At 39.6% G+C, this 21,272-nt stretch overlaps 1 protein-coding gene across 3 annotated transcripts; it reads right to left on the bottom strand.

The window, feature by feature from the left end:
- Positions 1 to 162: 162 nt before the first annotated feature.
- LOC108258089 (mitogen-activated protein kinase-binding protein 1) lies at positions 163 to 20,632 on the bottom strand. Of its 3 annotated transcripts, none has more exons than XM_017456443.3 (29): positions 20,357 to 20,632; positions 18,646 to 18,737; positions 17,456 to 17,518; positions 17,262 to 17,319; positions 16,552 to 16,722; positions 16,320 to 16,457; positions 15,478 to 15,663; positions 14,648 to 14,808; positions 13,338 to 13,527; positions 12,435 to 12,575; positions 11,965 to 12,149; positions 11,591 to 11,682; positions 11,354 to 11,479; positions 10,979 to 11,049; positions 10,475 to 10,596; positions 10,278 to 10,353; positions 10,073 to 10,184; positions 8,749 to 8,812; positions 8,547 to 8,657; positions 8,298 to 8,452; positions 8,177 to 8,214; positions 7,640 to 7,870; positions 6,300 to 6,528; positions 4,720 to 4,863; positions 3,016 to 3,082; positions 2,637 to 2,923; positions 1,829 to 2,545; positions 983 to 1,071; positions 163 to 695 (listed from the first exon to the last, which is right to left on the bottom strand). In XM_017456443.3, the coding sequence occupies exons 1-29, from the start codon at positions 20,459 to 20,461 to the stop codon at positions 468 to 470; spliced, it is 4,449 nt and encodes a 1,482-aa protein (XP_017311932.1). In that variant the 5' UTR covers positions 20,462 to 20,632; the 3' UTR covers positions 163 to 467. The 3 variants fall into 3 exon arrangements, with proteins under 3 accessions (XP_017311932.1, XP_017311935.1, XP_017311934.1); XM_017456446.3 differs by having other exon boundaries at positions 983 to 1,068; XM_017456445.3 differs by having other exon boundaries at positions 3,016 to 3,079.
- Between the last annotated feature and the right edge of the window lie 640 nt (positions 20,633 to 21,272).

Genomic DNA, 21,272 nt, shown 5'->3' with positions numbered 1-21,272 from the left:
TCAATAAACACACAAACTCACTCTTTAGTTTTAAAAAACACACCACACTTGAGACCTCGTCTTGTGCTCACAGAGTTCTCCCATTTGAATTTAGTAGAGTATGTGATGCATGCTTAAAACTTTATTAAAATAATAATAATTTTTAAAAAAAATATCCAAAAGTCCAGCATGTATTTAAAAAACATAAATGCATATACTTACTTATTATATACTTACATAAAACGCTCACGTTAAAACACTATAAAACTTGGTTGTTTATCTTAGGGCAGTGCTCAGAAGCAAAGAATGAACACAAAACTAAATTCCTGATATAAAATTTTGACCGTTAAAATCTGTGCAAAAAAAATGTCGAATTTGCTCTCTTCACTTCACATATCTCCTTTCTGGATAGATATCCAGTGCATAATCTACTACTTCACTACTATATTAATGAGGTCAGGATATTAGTCTCGCATAGATTTTTGAGACTAGATTTTGTGTTCGAGTCTCTTCTCTACAGACTGCAGTAGAAGCTGAGAGTACTGCTCCAGCAGAGCTAGTGTCTTCTCTTCACCTTCACCAAGTGCAGTCACCGCTGATGCAGGGGTGAGTCCTGGAACAGCCTCCAGCTCAGAGCGTGCCATGAACAGCGCCTCCATCAGCACACGATCCATCGCCTGCAGCTCTGAACCCACATTTCCAACACAGGAGCTCACCTAATACAACACACACACACACAAATCTAAACACACATTCATGGGTTCTGAAACAGGCCTTAATAAAACCACACACTGAACAACAACAAATGTTTGCTTGTCCATGTATGTCAAAAAAGCCAACAATTTCTATGGGGTGTGCTTATATATATATATATATATATATATATATATATATATATATATATATTATATATATATATATATATATATATATATATATATATATATATATATATAAAATGTGTGTTTGTTTATTGCTTGCTCCAATGGATAACTGCACTTACCACAGTGTAGAGCTGAGTGGCCTTCTTCACGCTATTGTACAGCTCTGCCGCAGCCTGTCTGCAAGTCTCCAGGTTCATCGAGGGCTCTGCTGGAGAACAGCAAATAGAGAAATTGGACATGGGGATGTAGAACTGTATAAGTAGAAAAGCCGTTTCACAGCCATCTCCATAATGGTGCAGTTTACGGCTGTGACATGGACAATATGGCCCAAAATAACATTGAGATGATACCGCTGCACATTTTGGTTTTGACATCACTGGTAGGCTTATAAATCAAGGTTAGGGATCAGTTGCTATTATCTTAACACGTATTCATTGCTGGTTTTAAAAAAATCATACGATGCACATTTTATCAAATCAGGCACAAAAATACATTAGTGAAATCTGTCTAAAAGAAAAATAAATAAATGCAACTTGTTAGCCATTCGTGGATTCTGCTGCATTAGTATTGAAAGTGTGAATCGCTCCAATGATGTACAATATATTGTGCTGCACCTTGTAGGACTGAGTGATGACGGAATAACAACATATTTTGAGAAACAGAGTATTGTTGGTATCGGCGCTTTTACAACATTGACCAGGTTCATTATTAATTATAGCCAATCAGAAACCAGAAATTATTGGATGTTTTTTGGTTGCTGGTGTGGCATGTGTGTTCTAATATCACCACGTATACACTGCATATTACTTCTCTTGTAAAACAAGATAAGAGATTTGCAGATTGATCCTACAATCAATAACGGTACATACATTACATTTAAAAAGAGACATTTAAAAGAAGCAAATCATAATAATAAACTGAAACAGTACAGATACCAGAATAATGACTAAACAAATAACTCCAACCTTGATCAGACTGGCTCTTGCAGGCCACACTGTAGGCCTGGACATCCACTAGGGGGTGTTGTGGGGTGTGGGCTGAAGTTTTAGGGCTCAGTGAGTCTTTTACAGACACGGACTGAGAGACGGGGATGGGGAACACATTCTTTGTAGGCTCCACCTGACCCTTTGTATAGCATTTATCTCCGTGTTGAACTCCAGTCTTAGTAACATTGTTTGAGAGTGCAGCAGAGTCTGTACTGGGAGTAGGTGTGGACCTGCTGGGATACTCAGATAGAGGGTTACTCATTCTTGCTGAGACACGGGCCTTGGTGATTTTAGCAGTAGGGTTTGGAGAACATCCACCATAGCTCAATCTTGGTACAGCTGGGTTGCATGGACCAGGGAGAGGGGCAGATAGAGATTGCAAAAGACTGCTGGCATGAAATGGACTGCTAGGGGATGATCCTGGGCATGGAGATGTCTGACCACTGGACAGGTTAAGATGAAGACCTTCTTTGTGGGACATGGAGCGGCTGATTTTGGCTCTGGAGCTAGTAGTGGGACTCATGTAGGAGCGAACTTTGAGACGCCGGTTAGTGTTTGGGCTTTCCCATGGCAGCGGAGACGGCGAGTCTGTGGGAGACGGGTGCCGCAATATCGAATCGTTCCTGTCTGCGAGAACCTCAGGTGTGGAAGGTCCAGGCGCTTGCTTCAAAAGGGACGTGGTTACACACTTTCGACCTTCAAAGAAAAAAAAAGTTTTTTTTCTGACAGATAAATGAGCAAGTAAAGATAAACCTGCGTGATTTTAAAAACATCTGAATCAACATACTGTTCGCTGTTAGGCCGAGTGCCGACATGGAATTTAAAAGTGACTTGTCTGCAGGGCTCATCACCCTGGACATGCTTATTGGGCTGGTTGTATTCTGCATCCTGCAAGTTTTCCTCCTCTTGGGGGCTGAGTGTAGCTGCTCTGAACTGCACGCGTCTGCTCTCTGGTCCAAGTTCGCCCCCTGACCGTTGTCCTTCTGCAAGGGACGTACTGTGGACACCAGGGGTTTCAATACAGCACATTTTTCAGACTTCTCATCAGTCTTGGAGAGGAATTGGGAAAGCCTCCTAACAACAAACACATGCACTGAATATCACATGCGTGCAAAATCATCATCATCAGGTAATCAGGAAAGCCAGTGTGCTAATGTCAATCGTACCTGGGGGTGGAGCCATGGGAAAAGAAACACACTGAAGTGCTGCTCTGGGGTTTGGGTTCATTACCTGCTGATTGGACAAAACATAATCAAACCAAAAAAGTTACTCAACATACAATGGTGCCTGAAAGTTTGTGAACCCTTTATGTTCTATATTTCTGTATAAATATGACCTAAAACAACACCAGATTTCCTAAAAGTAGATAAGTTTAACCCAATTAGACAACCAAGACAAAAATATTATACTTGGTCATTTATTTATTTATATATTGAGGAAAATGCACCAGTATTACATATCTGTGAGTGACAAAAGTATGTGAACCTTTGCTTGCAGTATCTGGTGTGACCCCCTTGTGCAGCAATATCTGCAACGAAACATGTCCGATAACTAACTGTTGATCAATCCTGCACATCAGCTTGGAGGAATTTTAACCCATTCCTCAGTACAGAACAGCTTCAACTCTGGGATGTTGAGGAACTGCTTTCTTCAGGTCCTTCCACAACATTTCTATTGGATTAAGGTCAGGGCATTGACTTCGACATTCCAAAGCATTAACTTTATTCTTCTTTAACCATTCTTTGGTAGAACAACTCGTGTGTTAGGGTCGTTTTCTTACTACATGACCCACATTCTCTTGGGGTTCAGTTCATGCACGGATGTACTCATATTTTCCTTTAGAATTCACTGGTATAATTCAGAATTCATTGTTCCATCAATGATGACAAGTCATCCTGGCCCAGATGCAGTAAAATAGGGCCAAACCATGATACTACCACCACCAAGATAAGGTTCTTATGCTGGAATGCAGTCTTTTCCTTTCTCCAAATTTAGCAAGTCTCTCATTTAAACCAAAAATTCTATTTTGTTCTCATCCATCTACAAAACATTTTTCCAATACTCTTCTGGCTTGTCCACATGATCTTCAGCAAACTGCAGACAAGAAGTAATCTTTTTGGAGAGCAGTGGTTATCTCCTTGCAACCTTGCCATGCACACCATTGTTGTTCAGTCACGGACATTAACGTAAGCCAATGTGAGAGAGGCATTTAGTTGCTTAGACTTTACCCTGGGTTCCTTTGTGACCTTGTGGACTATTACACGTCTTGCTCTTAAAGTGATCGTTGTTGGTTGATCACTCCTGAGGAGCGTAACAATGGTCTTAAATTTCCTCAATTTGTACACAATCTGTCTGACTGTGGATTGGTGGAGTCCAAACTCTTTTCCAGCCTGATGAGCATCAACAATTCTTTTTCTGAGGTCCTCAGAAACCTTCTTGCCATGATACACTTCCCCAGACATGTGTTGTGAAGATCAGACTTTGATAGATCCTGGTTCTTTATATAAAACGGGGTGATCACTCACCTCATACCTGATCGTCATCCCATTGATTGAAAACACCAGACTTATTTTCACCTTCAGATTAAACTGCTAATCCTAGAGGTTCACATACTTTTTCCACGTTCAGATCATTTTCCTCAATAAATAAATAACCAAGTATAATATTTTTGTCTCACTTGTTTAATTGGGTTCTCGTTATCTACTTTTAGGACTTGTGTGAAAATCGAATGTGTAGGTCATATTTATGCAGATATATAAAACATTCTAAAAGGGTTCAAAAACCTTCACCCACCACTGTAGATGGTAAAACAATAAACATCAGAATTTACACATGCATACTCAATATGTAGATTTTAAAATCATCGCTACCCGTGTCGTTGGTGTCAGCCAGTGTCTCAAAGTGTTTCTTGAGGAAACTCTCTTGTTCAGGGCTCTCTGGTTGGTGAAATGGCCTTCCCCTTGCCACCTCTTCATCATCCTCATCATTGCTGAGTAGCTCAGGATCATCTGAGCCTGAGAGCAAGAGGGGGGAAAAAAAAGAAAAGAAAAGAAAAAAAAAAAAAAAACAAAAAAAAAAAAAAAAAAAAAAACACATGACTCAGCATTATACACAGGTCTGTTGAGGTTGAGTAATCTAGCTCTATGGACATCCTGATCACTGTGACATTTGTAAAGGAATGTTTATTCCCCCAACCCAATTCCATACATGATATCTGTAGCGTGTGGAATTACTGCAGATTTTTATACATTCCCCTGTGCTGTACAATAAATATTTATTTTTAAAAATTTAAACTTAAACCTTATTTATAATTGAAGTTTAAAGGCAGTTGTTGGGAAAATATAAAGAAATGTGTGTGGCACCATGGGAAAACCCTTTACATAGCCAAACATTACCATTTACTGCTCTATATAGTTCTGAAAACCACAGGATTATGTATTTTGCACGGATTTCAATTAAGAAAACTTGGAGCATTTTTATAAAAAGTTGTCATTGTATAGCATGGTTTTAGATCTGTATGCAGACTGAACATTTGTCCTGCTGTGTTTATTAAACTGGCTTCTTACCCAATGTGATCTTTGCAAAAAGATAGCCTAGGCAAAACGTAATAAGACATTTCCCTGCTGCTTTGGTGAAATATATTTATGGCTTTCTAACGCAGAGTTGTCAAAGTATATTATATGCACAACAAATAGTTTTAACCAAAATCTGCCACTGTGACTTTTCTTCCCAGGTTTTTAACCGCCCGCCCCCAGACTGCCACGCATATATCGTAATGCATGTTTATAGAATTCCTTAAAAGTATTTGTATATTAAATCTGATCATAATCATGTAGTACAGGACTATGCTGTATATTGAGAATGGGCTGAAACACTACACTTAAGTAAAAATTCAAAGACAATTAAGTATTCATCGTCAACTTTTAAAAGTTGACTTTTCCCTTTAGCAAGCTTTTGGAATAGTGTAGCCCGAATAAATATGACTTTGTGCTTATCGCTAGTTTGTGTAGTATGTGGTCTATAAGTATAGAGATCCTGTGAAAGATCAAAAAGATGCCTTTTAAATCGGAGCAAAAAGGAACACAATTTGTTCTTTTGGTAATAAAATAAATATACTCAAAACTTGCACAATATTCTGGTGCAGAATGTACAAACCAAAAGCATGGAAAATCAAAATACGGGTTTCTTTGACCAACCACAATTCATGTAAATCCGGCAAGTCAGATCAGACTATTTATTTAAAGCCATAATATTTGTTTTGGTAAGCAAAGCTCTGGACATCTGTTAGCCATGTATGAGTGAAGAATAAATATCTACAGAGAGCTTGCAGCTTTGCTTTGTGACATATGGTGGCTAATAACAGGGTGTCTAGCAGGTGGTTGTGTGAGTGGTGTTTTAATGTGCATCTTTAAGTACTCCTGTGGTTTTTCTTTGTAGTTGGGATTCTGACCTTCATAGGCCTGCTCTGGGCTGGATCCTCCACTAGCATAGCCCATGGAGCTGCCTCTGTCAGGGCTGTGGCTCTCCTGGCTCTCCTCCTCCTGCACCTGGTATGCTCCAGGCAAGCTGTCAGTGCTTGGGCACAGTTCGGAACTCAGTATTACAACCTCGGGTTCAGGAGACGAGGTAGCACCCAACCAGGAAGAGTCAGGACGAGCCTGCCGCCTCTTACTCCATTTCTGAGTTAGTGTGAGAAAAATCATTAATAACATACACAGTACCTCTCTTTAAGTAATCAGCTCCACTGGATGGAAGCAAAGACTTGTTACTGTTGGAAACAAACAATGGAGTTAGTGTTATACAGGTCTTTATATCCCCCAGCCCTAGTGTGATGATAATTTCTAGTAAGCATTCATTCATCGTCATTAACCCATGTATACACTCACCATTCCCTTTATTAGGAACACCTTTGGACTAAGGCAAACATCCAATCAGCCAATTAGCCAATTATTCAAAATCAGCCAATGCGTAAAATCATGCAGACAGGTCAAAAGCTTCAAATTAAAGTTCACATCAAACATCAGAATGGGGAAAATGTGACCTCAGGGACTTTGACTGTGGTGTGCTTGTTGGTGTCAAAAGGGCTGGTGGGAAATAGCTGAATCTGAAATAGCTGATCTCCTGGGATTTTCACACAGAAAAGTCTCTAGAGTTTACACAGAATGGTGCAGGGGAGAGGGGGGGGGGGGTACCCCCACACAATCCTGTGAGTGGCAGTTTTGATGGTGGAACTGCCTCGTTTGTGAGACAGGACAGAGGCGAATGGCCAGTCTGGTTCAAGCCAGAAGGCAGCTAACTCAAAAACAGCCACTCTTTACAAATGTTGTGAGCAGAAAAGCACCTCAGAATGCATAACATGCCGACCTACAACAGCAGAAGACCACATTGGGTTCCACTCCTGTCATCCAAGAACAGCAATCTAATGTTACAGAGGGCACATGCTCACTGAAACTGCTGGATAGAAGCTCAGAAATACTTTAGATCTTTCTCCAAACCTGATCTGCACTTATATAGGGCTTTTTTTTAACCTTAGCAGTTCTACAAAGTGCTTTATACTGTTTCTCATTCACACAAAAATAAAGATCCTAATAAAGTGAACAGTGAGTGTATAGCCATATGTATTGTATACATTCCTAATGAACGCATTATAAAACAAAGGATATCATCTATGAACAACTGGATAGATTAACAGTTAGATAACAGTCTCACCATCCATCAATTAACTATTAACAACAACCTCTTACTGTAATCGATCAGTGCATTATGGAAGTAGATGTGTAGTGAACTCACAGTGTCTTTGTGCAGGCTGGCAGTGCTGCTACAGGCCTGGTCGCTGAGCTGGCCTGTCGAGCCCCTTAGGGGAGAGCCGGGCTTAGAAAATGACTCAAACTGATGAAGTTCCAGCATGGACTTCACCATCAGCTCAAATGAGCCTATCCTACAGTTCCAGCGTTTTCTCCTGTGTGGAACCTCGGGCAAAGATTGCTCAGACACGCTGGAACCTGTAGACGACTCCTGGAACTACACCATACAAAACAATAGGAACAGTAGTTGGAGCTAGCTGGTTTTCCAATAACAGCACAAAGTGTTTTATTCCTCTTACACTTCAGCAAACTGACTTTTTAGGATAGCAGGCAAAAACATATCATGATACTTAAAAAACATGAATCACAATAAGTTCTCAGACAAGTGACTTTTAAAATTATTTTCTCTTTTACATCTTCAAAAATCTGCAAAATAGTCACACAAAAACAAATACATAAAAGTGTGTGGGGGAAAAAAAAAAAAAAAAAAAAAGTGTGTAATTGAAATGCAATCCCTTCTGACCTTCGAAGAATCCCAGTCATTCATGTCATCAGAAGCACCTGTGGTAAAGCAAAATCAATAATGACACCCTGAATGACCGCATTTAAATATACAGAGTTGGTGAAGCGCGTGACTGGGTTACCCTGATCCTCTTCTAATGATGTTTGGTGCAGATCATGGTAATCTGGGGTCTGGATATCCTCAAATGTTTCTTCATTGTAGTCTTCCTCACTCTCTGAGGAGTAGGTCAATAGAGACAGGGTGCTGTGCATCGCCAGGCTGCTTGTAGAGGCCCGTCTGAAACGTACCAAGCTCGTAAGCCACAAAAGATCCTCAACAGGCTCGTTCAAGTCAAATTAAAAAGCTGTACTGCAAAACTGTATTGGTGTACCTGATCACTGACTCTGCAAAAGCTGGGCCGCTCGTAGCGTGCGTGAACTGATCCAGCCGCTCCCTCATGTTCATGCTCATCTCAGGAGCGAGACGCCATATAAAGATACAGCTACAACACACAGCACACATCAGTCTGGCACACACATGGAGAAACAAACTGTAGCTTCAAACATGGACAGTTACCAAACCAACGGTCCTACCTATCTCCCGAGGCCGAGATCAGATGCCTGCAGTCACTTGTGAATTTAATGCCGGTTATGATTTCTGCCAACAGACCGATAGAGAAAACATTACCTACTGTCAGCTTGTGTTTTCTTTTGAATTATTAAAGGAATATGCACTTTTTAGTATTTACAATCATTATTATAACAGTCACAAAGCAGCTTTACACAAGTTCAAATGTACATTTACGGGAAAGTATTCTCTATTGGGCAAAAAAAATCTAACACACTAGAAATGTAATAAAATCAAATTTTCCTCTTTTCCCACACAACTAAGCCCAGACAAGTTTGGTGCCATTTGCTTCTTTAGCTCACTATGGCTCCAGTGCAATATTATAATACCAAAACATGCTTTGACTGATCAGTCACATTTGACAAAGTAAAAAATGGCGCGCGCATATATATATATATATTATATATATATATAATATTATATATTATATTATATATTATATAAATATATATAAAAATAAAATATATAAAAATATATTTTATATACACACACACACACACACACACACACATACATACACATATATATACATACATACATACATACATACATATATATATATATATATATATATATATATAAATAAATATATTATATAAATAAACAAACAAACAAAAACAAACAAACAAACACTAACAGTCAAAAGTTTGGAGACACTCGACTGAAATGTTTCTCATGATCTTAAAAACCTTTTGATCTGAAGGTGTATGATTAAATGTTTGAAATTCATGATGTAGACAAAAATATAATGCCAACATATTCATTTCTTTCATTAGAAAACTAACATTTTATTTACTGAAAAATTATTTTATTAAATGGATGACTCTGAGCGAAATATTCCGAAAGCAGCCGATAAGCGTGCAGCATAGGTGTGAACTCCTTTAATACTGTTTAAAAAGCATCTCAGGGAAATTCCTCAAAATATTTTTTGAGAAAATGCCAAGAATACATTTCTGGAAATTCTACGCCAAAAAAGTGTCTATTCGAAGATGCTAAAATATTAAATTATTTAGATTTATTTTGGATTTTTTCCTCACAACATAATTCCCATAGTTCCATTTGTGTTACTCCAGAATTGATGACTATTATTATTCTAAAATGTGGAAAATAAATAAAGAATGAGTGCGTCTAAACTTTTGACCGTTAACATGGGAGAAAATTAACACTAAACTGTTACTTTTAGCAGATCAATTTAAGACAGCACATTAATCAAGACCTCCCAATTTGTCATCGCTAAGCTAAAAAAATCTAAACAAATCTTAAATGTTAAGCAGCTATGCCGGTGTTTACCCGAGTGGCCGAACGCGGCAGCCAGACACTCTCCGGTTCGGAAGTCAAACAGGCTGAGATTCTTATCTGAGCAGCTGGTGGCCACGTAGAGGCCAGACGGGTCCATCTGAACCTGTAAAACATATACATGATGTTAAATGTAAAATGCCTAAAATGTACAGACATTCTTTCAGTAAGATGTGTGATGTGAAGAAGGCCGACATACCCGGAGAAGGCTGCCGTCTTCGGCCCGAGAGCCCTTAAAGGACATTTTCTGTTTCCCACTGTTTATGTTAAACACTCTGCCAGATGAAAATCACATTAAGACTGTATGTGCAGTTTATAGATAAAGAGAAAATGTGCTTGAACATGCTTTAAAATGTCAATGGGAGCAGATGGGAGAGTACGTATGAACAAATTCACCTGACGTGTCGGTCCTGACAGCCTACAGCTGCATACTTGCAGGTGGGATCCACGTTCATGTCATGAAGAGAGCTCTTTCGCACCACATGGTGTGTGCGTTTAAATTTGACTCCTCTGAAAGTCTGTACGTAGAAAAATAAATAAATAAAAATATGAGATACAGTTTCTAAGTGCTTATAGGCCTAGATTAATCATATAATTTTTAAAGAGAATTTAAAAACAACTTTATCCCTTTTCCCTAAAGGTTACGCACATGGCATGAATAGCATCAACAAACAGGTTGGTCTTATAGGTTAAGAACTTCGAAAAGCACCGTTTTAATGAACATTTGGAAGGTACTACAACAATACAGTCAGGTCTTAATGGAATCCCTATAAGGAAGGAACCTTCTGAACTAAACAGGACTTCTGGAACTGGATCGAGAACTGAAAATTTGTCGCCAATAATGGTGTAATGAAATATCTGCACACTCTACAACCTACCGGTAAGCCAAAGTGCACTCACCCTGTGGGCAGTGCGGAAGTACACACTCTTATCGGCTCCACAGCTGATCATCCTCACCTTCCCCTCATTGGCTGCACAGGTCAGATTCCACAAGAAGCAGAATGAGTGAATAAAGAAATGGAGATCATATGCGAGAGTAAAAATATTCCACAAGTAGAATTATAGGATGTTATTGTCATGAGAGGAATTCATTATGTCACTCATTATGATACTTGCTTGAAAATCATTTAAACATGGAGCAGAACATAGAGCTATGTACCCTCATGCAACACCATCTTTTAGAGACGATCGATAGTATTTATCAGGAAATCAAAACTATTACTGCTGATTTACAGTCCACATGTACACGTGCCAAATATCAACTGAATTTCTGACCAGCGAAGCGGACAGCTGTGATGGAGGAGGAATGCTCATCCAGGGTCTGCAGTAGACTGTAATCTTCCTCAACGTCCAGTACACGAATCAGGCGATCTCGACCCGCCGTCGCCAACAGTTTCATTCCTTACAGATCGCAAACAAGCACATGCAGAGGTCAATCCTAATGAGACTATGCCAAACTCTCAGCTTTGCGTTTGTAGCGTACACCCAAAACAGCACCACATGCACACAGACCTGTCTCAGGTTTGGAGTACTCCATGCACAGGATCTCGGAGTCATGCACCTCTACCTTAAGTACCTCCTCCATAGTGTTAAGCTCATGAATTCTACAAGATACAAAATGCTTGAGTTTAAAGTTAATAGGAATATTACAGAGGAACAAAAACATGCATTTGCTGTGATGGATGAAAATGAAATTATGCTTTAAAAAGCCACAAGCACTTATACTTGGGGGGATCTAAATGAATCAAAATGCATAATTGCTCTATAATTGCACCTTGACATTTTAAATCAAAACAATAACAAACTGTGAGATCCCTGAAAAGCCCCATTCCTACCAAGCAAGGGAAATCTGACGGCCAGAACTAAACTGACGAAAAGTTCACTACCTTAATGTGCCATTCTGGTCTCCTGAGGCCAGATGTTTGCCATCTGGACTCACACAGATGGTTCTGATGCCCGTTCGGCTCTCTGCAGGCTGCTCCTCTGGCTTCTCTGTGCAGCTGGTGCCTGTTCCCTCAGTGTCCAGCAGGCACGTGCTGTTACTAGCTGTATAAATCACCTTCCGAAGATCCTATTTAGTGGCAGGACAATGACAAACGTAAGAATTGTGAAAATCTCTGGCAGTCACTGACCATTACAAGAAAATAGAAAATGTTATCTGTATACTCTTGGGCCTGGGGGAGAAAAAAAAAAAAAAAAGTGTCCTACTTTCAGCAAAACTACTGAAAAGTGCAAGAGAGTCCATGATTCACTGTTTTAATGCTACAGCACCACCATCTGGACAAAAGACAAAACTGTGGGCAAACATGTGCGTTACAGGTACACGATGGATTACAGAAGTAAACAGCAGACTCACACTGCTGAGAAGATTGCTATTGGCTGGGTTGATCTGTGGCTCTGTGCTCCACATGCGGACTGTGCTGTCTGCAGAGCAGCTGAAGAACAACCCTGAAGAAGTGAGCCCTGTCAGAGGTTCCTCTTTAGCCCCAGGGTATATCTGAAAAACAGCATTGCCACATCATTCACAGGATGAGATCATACAGCGTTGAGAAACTGCACAGCAAGTGCTATAAAGCAGAGTCGAGGCATATTTTATGTTTGTCTGCATTTGTATTAGCTCTAATGAGTGTCCAGTGTCAGCACTTTGTAACAGCTAGAGGTAAAGCTGAAACTTATTTTTTGACACAGTTTCACAGTAACATGACAAGTTGCCTTCTTATTGTCGTATTAATTTCAAAGGCGGGGGAAAAAAAAAAAAAAAAAAAAAAAAAAAAAAGAGAGAATAGTCAGGGGATAACTGATTACAGTTGACATCACGTAAGCAATCACAGAAGCTAGCTTGCTCATGGATGTCCTACAATGTTAAATTGAAATATTAATGGATAAAAAACAAAATAATTCTGTAATTGTTTAATAAATAACTTAAAATGTAGTGTTGGCAATGTACTGTGGTATAAGAGTAACACTTCAGGGAAAGCTGCCATTGGATAATAATCTAGACTTTTGGGCTAATAACAGCATCACGCCATCCTGGTGTTGATTATTTTCCTAGAACATCAAGCCCTGTTGTGTTTGATTCCTTATATAACTGGATAAATTGATTGTGTTAAATATGTGTAACTCTTGCACCTGCCCATAATGCTTTGGAAGACGGCTTGTACCAACCTGGAAAAAGTGCTAAATCTAATCTACCCTGCAAACAGCATCCTAGAACCTAAATGAACTATGGGTTTAGCCCACTGCCCACCCCAAAATGTACCTGCACGTCCCACACCCAGGCAGAGTGGTAGAGACCAGAGTACACTTTTCCCACTCTCCGCAAATCTTGAACGTCCCACACATACAAGCTGTGGTCATTATACACACACGACAGCCAGAAGTTAACAGGGTCATAGGTCACAGCTACCGAGTCAGGGTAGCGGGCATCTGGTTTGTTGGAGAACAGGTGACTGAAAGTTAGAGAGAGAGAGAGAGAGAGAGAGAGAGAGAGAGAGAGAGAGAGAGAGAGAGAGAGAGAAAGAAAGAAAGAAACCCACAACAGTTTAAAACATTTAGCTGGGACTGGAAATTAATTCATTCACTCATCTTCAGTAAGGACTTTATCCTGATCATAGTCAAGGTGGATCCAGAGCACAACACTAAGGTTTTAGATTTAAAGAGTTCTATCTACCTTTTCTTCAAACATCCCAAACAATGTGAAGGTCAGTATATAAGCACAAGCCTTTGGAATATGAACTTCACATTTTAAGAAATAATCCCTATTCCCACTTTTATTTATTTTGTTGCTAAGATGCAACTGCAAATGCCATGAGAAAGATTACCAAAAAGGTGGCATCAGACAATAAGATCAAGTGTTACAATGTGACTGATCATGTATGCTAAGGAAATTTTACATTATGTACACACATTTAAAAAAAAAATATATCCATCTTTTACAAATAATACATTTTCTCTAAACCAGGGTTGTCCAATCTTATCTTAGGTGGAATCAGGCGAGGCTTCTGCTTGATTGGAATGAAAACCTGCACTCACACCGGCCCGTTCCAGATAAGACTGGACACCCCTGGTCTAAACGAATTGATCATGAAAAGACCCAGGCCATTTTACCATAAAATTAGTTATGATGCACGTTTGCACATCACATATAAATTGCATGTTGCTCGAGTGAAATATTCTCTGTTCATTCTCTTTATTGCAATACGTGCGCACTCCGTTGCAGCAGAAACTGATTAAAGCACAATTAGCTTGCAACAATTTCTTTACTACAACATTCACCATTTGGCCATTTAATTCCCCTACTTTGCCATCTGAGGTCACTAACAAAAAAAAAAGGGTTTAGTGTTCTTCTTACATGTCCCTGTGTGTGCATTAAAGCTGCTGTACGCAACCGATGTGTGCAATACGTAATGTTTATACATGAGGGACGGGATTCTTCTGCGCCTCTCGGGAATAAAGACCGAGTGTTTTCTTCTTTTTCATGTCAGCAGATAAACACAAGGAGTGACATAATGAGGAAATCATGGTTTATGTACAGTTGGACGCCTCATGGATGAGACTGCCTGATCCCACCTGGTCTGGCTTACAGCAGATACGTCTGTGCCCAGGTGATGAGGTCGAGGCAGGGTGCAGATGAAGTGCAGGTCAGATGGACTGAACACTCGCACGGTTCCGTCAGCGCATGCACAGAAGATCAGCTCCTCGGTGACAAAAAGAGCACTCGCTGTACTGGTCTACAGAGTTAAATAAATATAGGAGGGGGATCACAGTGGGGTAATTAGATATTTGCATAAAGAACATCATTTGATCATTTTCTTTTAAAAACAGATATGATGTGCCTGCTGCTGATTTTCCGTCATTCGGAACTCATTTACAGTTGAACAACCCTAATGAGAAGCAAAGAGAAAACACATGCTAGTCGACAAAAGGCTTGGTGGGAAGAGAAAAAAAAAAAAAAAAAACCCAATGGTAGGTTTTTTGTATGAACAAAGTAGAACAATAGCTGGTGTCACCATATGATTTTGAGCATTTCAAGTAAATGAAGTTCTCTTCAGGTAAAGCTGTATAAACATCAAAACATTATGCTGTGCAACACAAAGAGCTAGGGAGAGAACTTTTAGAAGGGAAGTACTGTGATGATACTACATGGTGCTCAAATAACTCAATTTTGAAATAAGGACATTGCACAGTACACAATCTGAGAACAAGGACTCATTGGGTCCACCAGATTATAATCTGGTATAATAAGTAGAGATAAAATTAAATCTCTGCTAGTAGCAGAGTCACCCCTTTAACAAGAAATGTTAGAAAAGACCAAAAAAAAAAAAACCCTCATGCATTACCCATACAGAGCTACTGAGCTCTGCAGTGAAAATGGAACAGGTTCTCTGGCACACACTCACCCGTAGGTCTACCCACTTATCCAGCATCCTCCTCTCGTTGAACTCACAGAGCAGTCCTGAAGAAGTGATGCAGAACGTACTTTCAGACTTCCCACCACGGCCACAGGCTACATCGCAGAAGTTGTTGTTCTGTAACTCCCCCAACAGGCCCGAGCGCCCAAGCAGTGGAACAGGGGCTGTGAGCTGCTGTGAAGGTACGAGGTGAAGAAACGAATGATTGGGTGTTAAGCACAGAGGAAGCACTATTCCCAGAGTTGGCAGATCGATCCCTGGCCCCTCCACATGCCGGAGTGTCCCCCAGCTCTGGTGTACGAGTGTGAGCGTGTGTGTGAGGCCGCACGTGTGTGAATGGGTGTATGGGAAACAGTGTAAAGCACTTTGTTGAACTGCTAAGGTTTAAAGGTGCTATACAAGTGCAGACCATTTACAGTTTCCTCTTTACATCAAATTTATTTGCTTGGTGTCTGAACAGTACAAGTCTGGAGTACTAGGGAGAACTGTATAAATCTGGAGTAAGGGGGATAAATCATAAATTTGGATTCAGGGGACATTTCGAGTCTGGGGAACACGTAAATTCAGTGTAAGGGGAAAGTGTGTAAATTTTGGAATAAGATGAAAAGCGTGCAAATCTATAGTGAGGAGTAAAAGCCAAACTACCACATTAACATGGGAGCTTACGCTTTAGAGGACTTTCAACAGAGTCCTACAACCTCGGATGAATCACACAGAGCCAGTTTTACAGAGGAAACACAGAAAGCATATTTCATTCCATTACATTCAAGAAATACAGAGTGCAATTAACATTTCGACCAGATGCACTCCAGCTCATCAGTAAACTATACCTTGTTGGAGTTGCAGGGTTCTAGGTACCAGTATCTGACATGTCTGTTCCCAGCGGTCACAAAGTAGGAGCTGTCCTCGGAAAAAGACACTGCCGTCACCTTACTGGACACCTTGTTAGCAGCCACCAACATGTTTTTCTGTTCGAGTAACACATCAAGAAGAGCCTCTCGTTATCTGAGCTGTTCTCTGCTGTTTCGTGGACGTGGAATACGTGGCTAGTCATGTGTTTACCTTCCAGGCCCACACGTTGACACTCATGTCATGCTGGTAGCCAATGCTAACAATGTATTTGCTGTTTGGAGAGAAGGCCACACAGGCCACACCATACTTGTGCTCCTGTAGCTCTGCCACCTGAGAGCCATCAGCCACATCCCAAACCCGCACTGCAGGAAGGTGACCATACTTAGAAGAGAGCGAGCGAGAGAGCGAGAGCGAGAGAGAGAGAGAGAGAGAGAGAGAGATTGACCGTCATAAGATTCAGTTCAAATAACCAACATATGTTGCCGTGACGTAAAATGCCGTTTCAGTTTTTGCTCTTGCCAATCCTCTCAAGTCATTATGACCTGCTGAGGTGTTACGTTACATACACAGGTAGCGTTCTAGTTTAACAAGCAGTTTGTCTTCTTTTGTGTTTTTAGACCAATAATAATCATGTCATTTGAAAGAAGCCTTATAAAAACTGGGACTCACAACATGCAGGTGGTCCAGCTAGGAGGATCACATTTATGTGCTTCTGAAATAAGCACACCAAAACATTTCTCTACCGACTTAACCCAACTCCTCACCCAGCTTCACAGCCACACACCAGAATGTAGCTTGCAGAGAGGATATGATCGACATCGCAGATCATGTCATTATGATGAGATTGTCTCTTCTAGATTGCCATAGTGTTTTTATTTACAAATAATTACAATGTGACCTGGATTAACAACATATATTACCTCTCCTGTAACAAGATATTTGCCATCTGATGAAAAGGCTACAGCAGTTATAGTTTTCCTGTGGAAAAAAAAGAAGAAGGAAAAAGAAAAAGAAAAAAGAAAAAAAAAAAAGAAAAAAGTTCATGCTTGGGAAAATTATTAACTTAATACAACATTGTTAATCATGTCATCATTCAATCACATCAGTTCATTACCTGGACGTGTTGATTATGTGCTGCTGTCCGTTCTTTGTGGGGTTCAGTAGCACTACTACACACCTGGACAGACACAAACACACACACATAAGGTGTGTACACAAATGTGCCCGTGTACACATAAGATGCCTGACAAAAAGACTAAATGTGAGGTGGCCTTTGAAAACTCATTTCATTCTGCCGTGAAGGAAATCTGTCCAACAGCCAAAATTAACAGATCAAACCTGTTATTTCCTCAAAATGATGTATTAATTTTCTAACCTTGCCTGGGCTTTCGGCAAAATTTAACAAACGCAGCTGCAAAATTGTCTGTAGGCTACAAATAAAGGCAGGTATATAGGTAGACAGTTTTCATGGTCATAGTTATGTTTATTTTATTTTTTTTAACTTATTATGTTAAATTGAATGCAACTGAAATGAATAAACAGCAGTTGCATATGACAATATATAGGTGAAATTGGAATGAAATCTTTTAATAATGCAATTGTTTATGCATGTATGTAACCATGTGAAGCGTTTTCCTAGGCCGCCACACGTATAACCACCAAGAGGATCAGGTCACCACATCACCATACCATACAAGAAGCTTACTAAGAAATTAAAACCAGCAAGAGTTTTAAAAGGAGGTCACATTTAAAAAGACAATGGATGCGTTTTAAAACCAAATGCATCCGCTTCCTTTTACTACGCAATTTAGATTTGACAGCGTGATGCCTCTATTTGTTCACAGGTCCTCTACAATTGGCCGATCAGTTCTGTAGTTGGTTTCTAGAAGTACTGACACTATATGCTAAAAAAACAACCAAACATTTTGTAACATGCATAGTCATAATGACAACTTTACTATACTGCCCACCACTAGTAAGCTGGATCTTCAAGATACAAACCCTGCCATGTCGTGTCTTTCTGCTATAACAAAATATACACGACGCAGCTTCAGTCCCAACCGGTGCAAACGTTTCCAGTTATTCTCGGTCTAAAAGCAAATTCTAGTTCGGCTGAATAAATACTAGGTCTTAATTGGTCTCTTAATGGAATGCAATGACTTTACACCACACAGAGCAAAGACAATTGAAAACACTGTATGTGTGAAGGACTACCTTGCAACATTTCAGCTGAACTGCGACTCTTTGTAATGGATTTGGATTGGGAATAAAACATTTGCTTCCATTATAAAGCCTTACACTCACCCGGCAAGATAGGCGACAGTCCCGGAGCAAGGATCGCACGTCAGTCCACAACTTCCTGAAGTCGTGATACCAAGTACTCTCTCCAGAGTTAACTGTACAACAGGAAGATGAATTGAAAGAACTGCCAGGCTCAAAATCAGCATGGAAGGAAAGCGATATTTCACTTTGTATGAAGACATTTTCACGTGATGCATAAACACCCATTTATGAAGGCTCCTTACTGTGAAAAACGTCAAAATAATGAAATCGATCCGTCTTCAAACTTAAATGGCATTTAATAGGTAAATAGTATTAATCATGGCTAATCCGTGTTAACGTTTACACTGATCACTGTAATCACACAAGAAAACACGCTGATGCTCACCGACCTGTAGAAGCAAATCATCTAGGTGCTGATAAATAACAATGGTAGCTTTTTTTTTTTTTTTTTGGGGGGGGGGGGGGGGGGGGGGGTGTTCCAATCAAGGCAAAGTGACCTTCATTAGTCTTGACTGGTTGATAAAGTCCTTAATCACTGAAAGCATTTATCAGCAGCCGGCAATCAATGTCATTGATCAAGTACTCAGTGAGCATTTCTTCCCCCCACAGAGTTACTTGTTCTGTTAATACTTTCAGAGTTTCAACAAGTAATCTGTACTTTTATATGATTTTAAAGATACTTGTATGCTTTTTTTTTATATTATATAATATTAGGGTTATATTATATTGCATACTATATACACTGGTACTACGGTAGTATCGTGACACTAAAGCTTGAAAATACCACCGATGCCTCGGTATATCTGAAACCGTAGTATAGTCAGTACGGTAGTTTTGATTTTCCCCCGGAGATGCACCTCTCTCTCGGGCAGCTACTCTGTTCAGTGAGGGGTAGAAAGGAGCAGCACATTCATTCAGTTCTAACCTTCTCGGAGTGATCATTTTACATGTAAATATAACCGATATCACAGCGCGGTCATCGTCTTTAACTTGTGTATGATGATTTTATCAGATGATGTCACCGTTATAAAATCAGGATTTTGTCAGTGCAGAGCAGCAGCTTGGAAATGGCCTGGAAGTGACTGAAATATATTTGTTAAAATATATTTAACAAATATAAAAATATATTTGCTGATTTATTATTATATATATATTTTTTTGCTACTTTTTGTCATTTAAAAAGAATATGTTTGAATGGCATATATTGTATAGTGTTTGAACAAACAATGTACAAAAAAAAAAAAAAATAGTGCTTTAAAATTCCTGGAAAGCCCTGGACATTTCATTATGAATCCTCTGTACGAACCGTGGTATTATGTGTGTGTTTGTACCAGTAAGCGAGCTCATGCTCCCAATTTTATGATTTGTTTGGAGTTCATTTCCAAATTCAGGCTCTGAGGACAGTTTCAATGTGCATGATTTCATTGCTCTAGGGAAAAACTGATTAAATACATTAGCACATTGAATGAGTTGCCTGCCAACTGTATGATTGTTCTGGAGTTTTTCCCAGCAGCATTAATGATTATTATATTATCCACATGCTGTTAAAATGGACGTTTTCATGAATTCACACTAAGGCAATGAAAGAATTCAAAACAACTTAATAAACAAAGCTGTCTACATTTCTTTTACACAATGACTGACTTCATCAACGTTTCCTTTACACATTATTGAGCACCATGAGCTGATATTTCTCTTGAAATGAAGATACAGTGAACAAAACATACCCCACCTTGTTAGTCAGGTTTTCTTTCTCCAGCCGTCGGTTCTTCTTCAGCTTTATAGACGGCGACCGCAGGAGATTTTTTATTCTGTTTTTAATACTTGAGCCCTCCATGAAACCCCTCACACACACTATATCAGCTGGCCGTGTTTACAAGTGACCTCATAGGATCAAGCCGTGCCTCTGCAAGCCAAATAAACAAGAGCATGTGTTTAAAAAGCGGTTTGAAGGAGAATCGTTATAAGCGCGTCCAGTAACGAGCAGGTAGTAGTGTGTATTGATTGGCTGAGGTGGGGGTCAGGTGACCAGCTGTAGCGCTTTGATGCAACCTTTCCACCTGGGACGTACCATGAAGTGAGGAGGGAGGGGGGACGAATCTGATTGGGCTTCAGTTTTCTCACGTTTAGCATACAATAAGGATAATTACGCCGATACGTGCAAACACGCATAGTAGGGTTATAACGTGATTAACGATATTAGGATTAAATTAAGTAAATGATTTAAAAAAAAAAAAAAAAAAAAACTAATTCAATGGAACAAACTACCTTCAAAACACGGGCCATAATTACTCATACAATGCTCAGATTTGTTTTTGTTTGCGCTCGAGACCAGTGTTTATACCCATTAGGCGTATTCCTCAGCAGATTCGACACGAATTACAATGCTCACGTTCCCACGTGTAGATAGTGTCCCCCTTTTAACGTATCAGTTAATTAATTTGTGCCAAAAATTCTTGATAATGGCATTACTTATACCTGGTATACATCCACCCAACTGTTGCACTGCTCTCAATTTAAATGTACAGATCACAGGATGAAATATATTCAATAAATGTACAATATTGATCAGCACGTGCATTTAGGGTAGATTTCACGACAGTAACAGAAGCAGTGATGTCTTTTTCCCTCTTAATCACTTAAGGCAC

Source organism: Ictalurus punctatus, chromosome 25, assembly GCF_001660625.3.
Source record: "Ictalurus punctatus breed USDA103 chromosome 25, Coco_2.0, whole genome shotgun sequence".
Lineage (NCBI taxonomy): Eukaryota > Metazoa > Chordata > Actinopteri > Siluriformes > Ictaluridae > Ictalurus > Ictalurus punctatus.
Note: the sequence above shows the minus strand (reverse complement) of the source record. Positions and strands in the feature narration are given on the sequence as shown.

What these genes read in the sequence shown, in the direction of transcription:
- LOC108258089 (XM_017456443.3), bottom strand. Translation starts at nt 20,461, where the DNA reads ATGGAGGGCTCAAGTATTAAAAACAGAATAAAAAATCTCCTGCGGTCG. An exon ending in AAGAAAACCTGACTAACAAG is followed by an intron (nt 18,738 to 20,356) that starts GTGGGGTATGTT and finishes CCTGTTGTACAG; the next exon opens with TTAACTCTGGAGAGAGTACT. An exon ending in ACTGTCGCCTATCTTGCCGG is followed by an intron (nt 17,519 to 18,645) that starts GTGAGTGTAAGG and finishes GTGTCTGTCCAG; the next exon opens with GTGTGTAGTAGTGCTACTGA.